The sequence below is a fragment of the Apodemus sylvaticus genome, chromosome 22 (genome assembly GCF_947179515.1).
Source record: "Apodemus sylvaticus chromosome 22, mApoSyl1.1, whole genome shotgun sequence".
In the NCBI taxonomy this organism is placed as follows: domain Eukaryota; kingdom Metazoa; phylum Chordata; class Mammalia; order Rodentia; family Muridae; genus Apodemus; species Apodemus sylvaticus.
The window spans coordinates 48,677,929-48,689,042 of NC_067493.1; the positions used below are offsets into that span (position 1 = coordinate 48,677,929).

General features: G+C 56.2%; 1 protein-coding gene across 1 annotated transcript; it reads right to left on the reverse strand.

Annotated features, from left to right (window-relative positions):
* Positions 1-1,017: 1,017 nt before the first annotated feature.
* Lhx5 (LIM homeobox 5) lies at positions 1,018-8,853 on the reverse strand. Its single transcript, XM_052169001.1, has 5 exons — positions 8,681-8,853; positions 6,406-6,629; positions 5,539-5,816; positions 4,712-4,877; positions 1,018-1,385 (listed from the first exon to the last, which is right to left on the reverse strand). Exons 1-5 carry the CDS (start codon positions 8,851-8,853, stop codon positions 1,018-1,020), a joined length of 1,209 nt encoding a protein of 402 aa, XP_052024961.1.
* Between the last annotated feature and the right edge of the window lie 2,261 nt (positions 8,854-11,114).

An 11,114-nucleotide genomic window follows, 5' to 3' on the forward strand; every position in this document is an offset into this window, starting at 1 on the left:
ATTCTTTCTTTTTTTTTTAAAAAAAAAGTTGATTTTTTGTTTTTTTGTGTGTTTGTTTTTGTATTTTTGTGTGTTTTGTTGTTTTCTTTTTCTTTTCTTTTTTTTTCTTTTTTCTTTTTTTGTAAACCTCTTTCTGGAGCCCCTCCCCAACTCTGCCCCACCCTCCTCTTAAAAATATAAAAATGTCCAGCCCCAGATAACTAGAGTACAATAAATAAACAGTAGACACAAAAACATACTTTATTTGTTTCTTCTTTATACAAAATAAGGAAACTAGAAGCGTCCGACTTCCAAAAAAGTATAATACTGTTCGTCCTGATGGCCCAGCCTCCAGGCCCCGGGCAGGGAGAGTGATCCGTGGCCAAATGCCCAATGACTTGGCGCCCGGCTCAGGGTCAGAGCAGGGTGGGAGGGTTCGAATCCTGCCAGGCCCCTCAGACTCAAAGGATAGCAGAACAGAGAGTTAGGCTCAGGAAGGCCGGGCCCTGACCGCGCAGCTTCCTAGACAAGCTGACCTTGAGCCACCAGGGGGCGCCAACTCGCCGGTGGATTCGTCTTCCAGCAAAGCCGCCATTCACCAGCCCTCCTCCTCATTTTTCTTCTCTGGCTGAGGCTTTCCTCATCTCTCTCTCTTTATCTCTCTCTCTCTCTCTCTCCCCTTTCAACCTCTCTTTCTTTCCTTCCTTCTTTTTTTTTTTTAAAGAGAAAGTGAGAAATAGGATTTCACAATGCCTCGGCTCGCAGGGAGCGGTCTCCGCTCGTTGGTCTCATCCCCCCCCCTCTTAGTTCAAAGAGGTGATGGCGGGTGGGGGTCCGGAGGGCTTCTAGGGTGTGCTTGGAATCTCGACCCTCCAGAATATTGACTTTGGTCCCGAGAAATTGCGCAGGCGCGTGCCGAAGCTCTGAAGGGTTGGGGATGCGAGTTGCCTGGTGGGTGCGAACCCAAGAGAGGACTCTTGAGGCTTACCCAGGCGGCGTCCCGGGCTTGGTGGCAGGGGACAGCTCGGCCCCTCGGCCTTACCATACGGCCGCTTCGTTGAGCTCAGGGTTGGGGTGCGACAGGGGTCCGCTGTAGCCGCTGGTGCCGCTCATGGGGAAGGGCGGGCTGGGCCCGCCGCTGAACACCTCTCCCGGCATGGGGTGCAGCGCGCCAGGCAGGCCCGGCTCGGGGCTCGGCGTGTCCGGGTGCGAGATCATGTCGGTGAACCTGGGGTTGTCCGCGCCGTGAGGCCCGGCCAGCGGCGGTTCCAACGCGCCCAGCGGCGTCGAGCCAGGTCCCGATGCTGCCAGGAAGCTGGAGTCGGCCGGGGACTGCGCTTGTGACGGCGGGCCGTGCGCGAAGAAATCGTAGTTGCCTCCCGGAGCGTAGTAGTCGCTTTGGTAGTCTGCGGGGAGGGACAAGGGATAAGAGACAACGTGAGGACAGACAGCCAGGGCCGACAGGGACCTAGAGGAACACGCGAAGGGGACTGGAGGATGCGAAGGCCAGGGCGCCCAGATATGGCGATTGGTACCAGATATGAGGAGGGTGCGGGAGAACATGCCACTGACTCTAGGTTAGACCGAGACTTCACGTGGCTCTGAGAGACTCGGGGAGGAAGCCTGGCACCCCGAGGATGGAAGGGGATCGAGGAGGAGGACCACGGGTAAGGATGGGAAGAAACAGAGAGAAATACGGAAAGGCCGAGGGACTGGGAGAGACGCAGAAGCTACCAGGACGCTGGGCAGCAAGAGACTGAGGAACCGCTGGCTCCCAAAGATGCGAGAGACGGAGATGGCCCGTAGAGGCCAGAGGCGGAAAGCCAAGGGAAGTCTGAGCAAGAGATGGAGAAATAAATGCACACGAGGCAGAGATCCGCAGCGGCGCGGGGTTGGTGGGGAGGTGGTGGAAACTAGTCCCAGGCGAGTCAGCCACCATGCTCTGAACACCTAAGTCCACGCAGTGGCGGGAGCGCACGCCCAGGAACAAACAAACAAACAAACAAACAAACAAGCCGCGGTAACGGTGCAAGGTGAAAGAAAGACTATGAGAGTAAAAAGACGGATGAGCCCAGAGACAGACAGTAGACCAGGAGGACCAGGGGTCGCCTTAGGCTGGGTGGCTTCAGGGCTCGGGATAAGGAGCGTGGGGACCAAGCGTCTGCTAAGGCGCAAAACACCAAAGAGGTTCAGACCGGCGTTGCGGGTCCCAGCAGGAGAAGCAAGACCCGGCAGCCGCCAGAATGCATTAAACGGCGGGCGCCAGCGGCGGGCAGGAGGCCTGGGCCCGGGGCGCAAAGGGCTCAGAGCCAGGGAAAGCCTCAGTGTCTTCTCCGGTTCCTTTGCTAGTCATGTTTAGAATTGAGAAAGCCAAGCTCAGTGACAAGCAAGGGGCCCGAGGTCAGGGCCACTTGCGGGTTTCTGGAGGAGCAGAGCCTCGTGAGTCTTGCTAGGACGCCCAGGTTATTTTTGAAGTATTTGGGGGCCGAGACCTTTGGAAGAGTTGACACAGATAAATGCAAAAATTCAGGGATGCAGGATTCATAGGTCAGGTGCTCAAACCACCGCAAGAAATTGCTTCTGTGAACACCCTCTGGTCTCCCCCTCTATCACAGCTTCCTCCGCCTCCAGATCGGCCCCTCCAAGACTGGGGTGCAGGATTCCCCCCCCCCAAAAAAAAGAACACCTAACAGCCTGTTGAAGAGACAACCCGCTTTGTAGAGCGGGGAAAACCGGCGACCCAGGGGCCAGGGTCTCTTCTGAAAATTCATAACCCTTTGCTCAGTCCCCGGGTCCGACCGAGTTCACAGGCGGGTTCTGAATGTCACCGTCACCCCCGCCCCTCTTTTTTCTTTTTCGGAAACCCTGAAACATATCCAAATCGAGAGTGGGAGGAGGGTTGTCTAGAGACCTTCCTGGAGTGGAGGTAGTTTAGGGAATAGCTAAAACGGGCGCCAGTTACTTTTTGAAAAACCTTAAATTCCATCCTGCCCGAAAGTGAGGAAGGTTGAGAGACGAATTTGGGGGCCCTCAAAGGAACGGAAAGGAAGCGCTCTAAGCAGGGAAGGCCGCGGCCCCAGAGCCGTGCGCGCCGCCTCCGCCCATATGGCGGCCGGGCCGGAGGTAATTGGAACAAACGCTGTCTGAAAAGGGCACAAAAGCCGCAGCTGAGGCTTTGTCCGAGCTCCCACGGGGAGCCGCGGGCCCGCCACCCGGCCCCTTTCTCGCCCGCTGACGCCGCCGCCACCGGGATCTCCCAGTGCGGATTAGGCGGGGCTGCCGAGCTGGGGGTTGGGGGTCCTACGCCCCCCATCCCGTTTTCGGAGAAAAAGGGGGTTCTGGTGTTCTGTCCTCCATCTTATCCCGCAGGTCTGCAGAGAGGATGGGGTCGGCAGGATCAGTGCAGGGTGGGCTGGGCTCCCGGAAACCTTGATTAACTACTTAGGTTGGGGCAGGGGTTTCCAAACAGGTACCGCCCCCACTATCTCTGGGTTTCGCGTTGAGATTGTGTGTGTGTGTGTGTGTGTGTGTTCGCGGGCGCGCACGCAGAAGACAAGCTAGATGGAAAGATTAGACATCCTAGGTCACGCCCATCACCGAACGGTTCCGGCTTCCCAATCCGCGCCCCCCCCCCCCAACTCCCACCACATTAAAATCACCGCTTCACGATTTGCCAGCAGTTTTCTGGGACCTCGGCCTGGTCTACAGATTAACTTTCCAGACTTTCGAACATGGACGTCCGGCCTGGGGTCCTCTTACTTTCTCTAAGCGGTGGCTTGGCCTCGCTTCACCCCCTCCACCTCAGCATTGTTCCCGAACCCACCTTTTAAAGGGAACCGCTTTTTGCCTCTGAATCTGGGTTTGGAGCCCCCAAACAGGGCAACAGCTCAGGGGCCGTTGGCTTTAGACACTCCCGATGGCTCCACAAATCGGAGATCCAGAGAGATGCATCCTCCCCACGGAGGGCTCTGAGCCGGGAGGGTAGTCGGACAGTTCCCCTCCTTCCTCCTTCCACACCAAGGAGCTGGGAGGAAGGCGGGGAGCAGGAATGGGGCACAAGTCCCAGGGAACAAGAGAGGGAATGAGTGGAGGGAGCTGGGGTTCAGTCTATTAACAACTTCCTCTGTGCAAACCTGCCTGTCATCCCCCAACCTCAAAGATGAGTCGGGAGCATAGGCCTCGTTCTAGACTAATCCATTTGGAACCCAGGGCGTCTGTCACAGAGCAGAATTGTTGCCTTTGAAGCAGGTTACGAGCACGCAGGCTCCCTTCTCCCCCACTTCAAGCTGGTGGGGTTCCAGTCTTCTTCAGGTTCCGCCAAGGCCACGGGCCTTGAACAGTGAAAGTTAGGCAATGAGGCGGTGGAGAGAGAGGGCTTTGGCGTTTGCCCGCCCTGCTCCCATAGGACCCGGGAAGGGAAGTGTGCCTCCTTCTGAGATGAGTGGAAAGCGCCGGTGTGTGGTTGTCTGCAATCTTATTTCAGCTGGTCCACTTAGGTCTCTTTGCAAGTGTGTGTGTGTGTGTGTGTGTGTGTGAGTCCATATGTCCTGTGTGGGTGTGCATACTTATGGGTGAGTAGCCTGTGCTAATGAGTCTGTCCAGGAATGGCTTTGTGTATATCCTGCGTGGGTGGGGAAAAATAAGGGCTGCCCTATCGTGGCCCAAAACTCGAGGATGCCCAGAAGAGCTGTGCGCCCGGGCAAGCAGTAAAGCGTCCCTAGGTGCCCCTTACCTCCGTAATAAGTGTATGGGGTAGACCCCAACATCTCAGACTCGTCCAAGCGGCCGCCCAGGGGACGCATGCGCCGCGGACTCCGGAAGAAGGCGTGTCTCCGGGCACCCAGAGCGCTCAGTTGTTTCATGCGGCGTTCTTTGGACCTTCGGTTCTGAAACCACACCTGGGACGAAGGAAGGGGCAGGGAGACCAGGGTCAGGAATGGCCCCCCTCTTCTCCCGCTGGGGCTGGCCCTGCTGGGTCCTAGCGCCTCGGGCACACCACAACTCCCCCCCAAGCGAGGGCTGGGCCGGATTAGCCCAGGAGGGGCGGAGAGGGGCTTCGGCGAACCAGCCAAGGGTGAAGGATTTGGTGGACCCGTGGGGTGACTCATAAAGACCCCGGCTTCCTGGTCCTCAGCTTGCCCGCGGCCAGACGGCTTTATAAAGGCCTCCTGCCCTGCCAAGACCTCGCCCGCGGCTGCAGAGCCAAGCTCCAGCCGATTGTCGCTTTGCCAGCGCTTCGGCGAGGACATCTCCCTTTTCTGTGCTTGGAGAGGAAGGGGTCCCGGAGGCCAGAGAGACTTAAGTCATTAGCCAGTCAGGGTGGGGTGGGGAGGTGAACGGAATTCAGAGAGGTCTGGCGATCTTGTTCAAAATTCTCATCGCTGGGACAGAGGAACTGGATCAAATCTTTTGGCTAAAAATTCCCCTTCTTCAAAGGGTGCCCAGATGGCCCAACCTCGGGTGCACGACTGTCTCTAAGCAAACCCCTCCCACCCCTAGGCTACGCTGCCTGCCGGGAGGTACACCTGCTAGTCTGGTGGGCTGGCCTGTCGGTCGTACCTGAATGACCCTCATGTTGAGGCCTGTCTCCTGTGCCAGCTGTTCGCGGATGTGGCGCGTGGGCTTGGGCGTGGCTGCGAAGGCCGCCTTGAGCGTCTCCAGCTGCTTGGCCTTGATGGTGGTGCGCGGGCCCCGCCGTTTGGTGCCAGAGTTCTGTTCCTCATTCTCGTTGTTAGCGGTCTCCTTGTCCGATGAGGTCGAGTTGTCGGTCTCTTTGGGGTCATCCTGTAACGGATCCTGGAGGTCCGGGGACAAACTGCGGTCCGTACAGGACGACACTGCGGGGTGATGGATTGGGAACAGGACAGCGGCGTCAGCGCCATCTCTCTCCCAATTCAGAAGACCAGGTTCCCTGCCTTGGTCTCTGAGTTCCCTCCCAAATCAGGGAGCATCCCTACCCTGGACTCTCTTCAGTCCGGGCTTGGTTTGAAAGGACCACCTCGAGTCCGCAGCTTCCGGGAAACTCCCTCTGAAGAACCCTTTCTTCGTAAGAAGTGCAAAGCAAAGAAGGGTACACACTACCCACTCTCACCCCTCCCACCCATCTCTCTTTCCTCTAAGTAGCTATGAGACCCCTGGTCCTTCTAGAATTTGCCAGGACATCAAATGGCACTGAAGGAAGACTTTTGTCGTTCTAAATTGGGTTGGTGGCGGCTCCAGAGGACGAACCTGGCTAGGGTTTCCCCTGTAGAACCGGCTTCTGTCTCCTCATCCCTGAAGCCCCCTAGCAAATACATCCCAGGCTGAAATTAGACCAGCCAGCCCCGGCCCAGGACAGGCACCGCACGGGTGGGGTTGAGAGTGAGTGTCAGCTGGTTGTTGGAGGCAGACAGAGGGAAGCTAAGGAAAAGGCCGAGGCCTGCATACCCGAGTTGAGGCTTCCCTCCTTGAGGCTGGAGGAACTTAAGTAGTCGTCCTTGCACACAAACTTGTTCTCGTCAATCACGTAGAGTTCCTCTCCGGTGGACAGCTGCTTGTTGCATACCATGCAGGTGAAGCAGTTGAGGTGGAAGACTTTGCTCCTGGCCTTACGCACGAGGTCGCTGGGAGAGATACCTTGCGCACAGCCGGCACACTTTGTGCCAAAGCGCCTGTGGATGGAGACAAGGCTCCTGTCAGTGTGAGGTGGTGGGGAGTTGGTACTGGTGTCCAGATCCTCTTCAGTGCTGACCTCTTCCAACCCCCCTCTGGCGTCCCAGACACCCGTATTTTCGTATTTGCCCAGCGGAAGCCTAATTCTAGTCTCTGGAGTCAGGGCTGGTTTGAGGAGAGGTGGCCCCGCTTTTAGTGTATTGATTCAGGCTGTATAGGGCTATGCTGGAAGGTCTGAGAGTAAAACTTTGCGGCAGACAAGGGTTTAGGGAGGTCCCAGGACACCTTCCCCTCTTCAGGTCCATCCCAAATCTGCTTTGGATGTTTCCGGAGCCTACAAAGGGTTTTTAGCCAGTGGAGCAGGTTTTTGGTATTTTTTGCTTTGCCTCCTGGATTGGGGTGTGCGTATGTCTCACTGAGGACCACCATGTCTGTCTGTCTGTCTGTCTGTCTGTCTGTCTGCCTGCCTGCCTGCCTGCCTGTCTTTAGCAGCAGGGTGGAAAAATCTGAGCAGAAAGACCCAGAAAGACCAGAGAAGCTTCCTCTTGTTTTCTAGTGCTACCTGGGAGACCTGCTAGATCCCTAGTCATCAGAAGCTGGGGACAGAAGGCTCTCAGAGGAGTACATTCTGGAAACAGGAAGTCAGTTTCTGCATACACACACACACACACACACACACACACACACACACAACCCTCCTCCACCTCTGCCCCCCACCCGCCCAGCAGTCAGCAGAAGAATGGGAACAGAAGCTGATCTTAAGTCCTGCCCAGCCAAGACCTGGGATCACTCCAAAGCCCTCTTTCCCTTGCCTCTGAACAAATCCCTTTTCTTCCTTGAGCTCTGGAAGACAGTACCCCCCACCCTGCACACACAATGGGTGGTGCAGAACCTAAAGGAAGGGGTACAGGTTGTGTGGAGAGGAAGAAGAGGGCTCAGGACCCTGGGGGGACCCGTTCATCCACTCACACCCATGTCTCTAAACAGAGTGAATTTGGGTGACATTGATGCAGTGAGAGCATTAGAAACCATAAGTCACTTTTGGCCTTATCCGGCAGCATAATTGGCTATATACACCTTATCAAAAATCATTAGGTGCTTTGCAAGCATGCCACATTAGGGGCGCCAGGGCCTCTGGGGCCGGGGAGTTTACACGTGTAAAGGCGAGGCTGACATTTTCTCCTATTCAAATTCCCAAGTGCCCGGCCACTGGGGCAGGCGACTGCCTTTCTCCTTTGCCAAGCTAATCACGCCCCCTCAGTGCCTGGAATTCAGACTCACAAAGCCAGTCTGGGTGCCGGGTGGAAACAGACAGAAAGCTCAGCTCCCAAAACCCCACACGTTCCTAGGCTGCCCCTTCAGCATTTCTCATTTGGGGAAACTGAGGCCCACAGAGACACTGGGTCCTGGCCTGCCTGAGGGGCCATACGGACTTGGGAAGGGAGATGATACACTTCAGAACAGATCTGCTGATTCTCAGCTGCCACTTCTTCGGTGCCTTTCCAACTAGGAAGAAAATGAGTTGGGCGAGGGTGGTGAGGGCAAGGGGAAGGTTCGTCCCCCCCCCATCTCCAGAAGATCCCTTCTTAGCTATGGTCCTTTGGGAGTGGGAAGTTTCTGTTTGTCATCAGATCACCCTCTGGGCTTAGGGTTTCTGTTTGGAACAAGAAGGTCCCAGCTGCTCTGAACTCCTGGCACACACCTTTGGGATCTGTAAAGGGGAGTCTTGAAGCGTCTGTCCTGGGGACTCAGGTGTGGGGAAGGGGGCCCAGAGCAAGTTGCTGAGCTTCCGGCCTCTGCCATCTGGCAGGATCTCTGCAGCTGCCTGGCAGACCCAAGGTGAGGCAGCCAAACACCGTCCTCCTTCCTCTCCTCAGCCTCAGCATCCCACAAGCAGAGGACAGGGTTTGAGGAGGGCATAGGCCTATCTGCCCACCCCACCCCACCCCCCAAGCCGGGGTGGGTCTCTTGGTCCCTTAATTCCCAAGGAGCCAGGGTGGAGCTCGGGCCAGCTAGTGGTAGGCAGCAGGGCGCGGCGGGGGCCTCTTACCTGAAGAAGTCGTTTTTACAGTACAGCTTGCCCTCCCGGGAGAAGCACTTCTCCGAGAGGTTGGTTTTGCACTCGCAGCACTGAACACATTTGATATGCCACGCGCGGTCCAGCACGTTCAGCAGAAAGCGGTCGAGGATGGGCCGCTCACAGCCGGCACAGTGCACCATCATAGCCGCGCGCCCCGGCGGCTCGGGCCGCCTCGTCCTCCTTGGGGCCCCTGGGCCCTTAGGGCCTCTCGGTCCCCGCTGCTGTGGCTCTCAGCCTGCCTGGTCTGTAGGCTTCGGTAGGGGCGAGTCCGATACGGTTCAACCAAGACTTCTCGGGGTCAAGTCCTCCGACGCTCTCCGGCCTGGCGTTGCACTGCCCAGAGTGGCGTGGAGGGCGGCAGCGGTCACAGCCTCATGTCACGGGTCGCGCCAGGTCGCTCGCTCCAGCTTCGAGCAGGTGTCCTCGGCGGCGGCTGCTGGCTTCGGCACTGGCGAGCGGCTTTCGCGGTTGGCGGAGGCGCCGGCACTTTCCCCCACTTTCAAGCGGTCCCGATCCTCATCTTTGTCTGGCCGCCGCCTAATTCGCGCATCCTTATTCAGATTTGGTGACGTGGTGCGGCACGTAGGGGGCCGGGCGGCCAATGGGCGCGCCGTGGCCATAGCAACCTCTTAAATTTATAGCATATCTAAATTGGCTACAGCGTTGCGGTCAGGACAGAGCAAAAAAAACAAGACATCAGTATTGCCGAGTATTTGCTAGTACCTGGTTCCCACGCTAAGTAAGTATTTACTTTCTAGTTTGGGCCTGGAGGGGTGGGGGCGCGATCCAAAAACCAGGGTTCTTTTTCTCTCTCTCCAAAAATAATTTTTGGGGGCAGGGTTCCAAGGCCTAGTTAGGGAGGGACCTCCCACCAGGTTCGCCACCCTCGCAACCTGTAGAAGTTGCTCAGGCGGGGAGTGCGCTGTGGTCCCCCTGCTTCCGAACCCGCCCAGCTCCCTCTGGCTTTAGACCGCGGCTCGCTCGGGCTCTGAGCGTAGGAGCTGGGAGACTCGGCACTTCTCCCTGCCGTCGTTTCTTTTGTCACTCATGGGGCTAGGGCTCAGCAGGGTTTTTCTCACCAAGTGGCTGATGGCGGGAAGCTTGGGTAGCTATGTGCTCCACCCCCCACCTCCAGCCAGGTTGACTCAGGGATGTCACCTGGCCTGGTCTGGGAATCCCGATTGTCATTTCTAAGTGCCTAGCTCACCCGGCGCTGGGGGAGGTGTGGAGAAGGAGATGGTCTACCTCGGATGGGTGTTCCGGCAGGTAGATAGGAGGCGGCAGCTCACTACGTCTGCCCCTGCCACGTCGTCTACATTCCAGGTCAGGCTGGCCGGAACCCTGGTGAGTGGGTCACTCTGCAGAGCGAGGGAAGCTGGCCACAGCCGGGTGTCATAAGCACTTCCGAGCCCCAAAATGCTCTAAGTTCGGGCCCTCTTCTAAAGTCAAAGGCAGCTTCGCAGGTGTGTGGGTCCCAGCAGGTGTACGCTGCGGAGGGGCTCGTGGGCTTGGAGGGGAGAAAAGGGATCAGGCCTTGTTTCTGCGAGGCAAACCAGGCCACCATTGCTTCTGCTTCAGGCGAGGTAGGTTGGGAGAGTGTTTTTGGATATTTGCTTGCTGCTGGGAAGAACGCTGATGGTGTGGGGCTGGGGCCCAAGGGTTGGAACCATAGAGGACTTGTGCCAAGACTTGGCTATGAATGTCTGTTTGGGCGTCCTTACTGAGTTTCTTAGTAAATACCCACTGTTTGAAACACTGTCATTTTATTTGTAGTGTGTTCGCGATCAAACCCTGGGATGTGGAGGGATTTAAAAAAAAATTGTTTCTTTTTCTTTTCTTTCCTTCCTTCCTTCCTTCCTTCCTTCCTTCCTTCCTTCCTTCCTTCTTTCTTTCTTTCTCTCTCTCTTTCTTTTTTTTTGTGTGTAAATTTTCCCTTTATAATTTCCTGTGGTCCTGCTAGGGTTGTGTGTTAAAGTGTGCATTAAATATTTTTGTCGGTCTGTGTCCCTCTGTGCCTGCTTACGCGTGAGTCGATGGGTGTGAGAGGGAAGTTTTGTTTGTGGAAGAGTGCCCAGTAAGCCTGTAATTCTCTCCTACATTTATCCTGATGTGAAGGTGTATTTTAATGTCTGAATGTGTGTCTGTGTAAATACGTATGCTCCTGCTAGAGATCCTATGTGCAACAGAGCTGAGCTGTGTGATCCTGGGCACAGAATTGTGTGTGTGTGTGTGTGTGTGTGTGTGCTTGGACAGTAAATTTTTATTTACATGACTCTTGTAGGAGTGGAGGAAATGTATGTGTATCAGTAACAGGGATTCTTTTCATGCATTGGGGAAAAGAGGAAAGAGTCTCATCAGTTGAGTCTTTGGGAAAGTGTTCCCCCAACTTGTGTGGGTGCTTCAC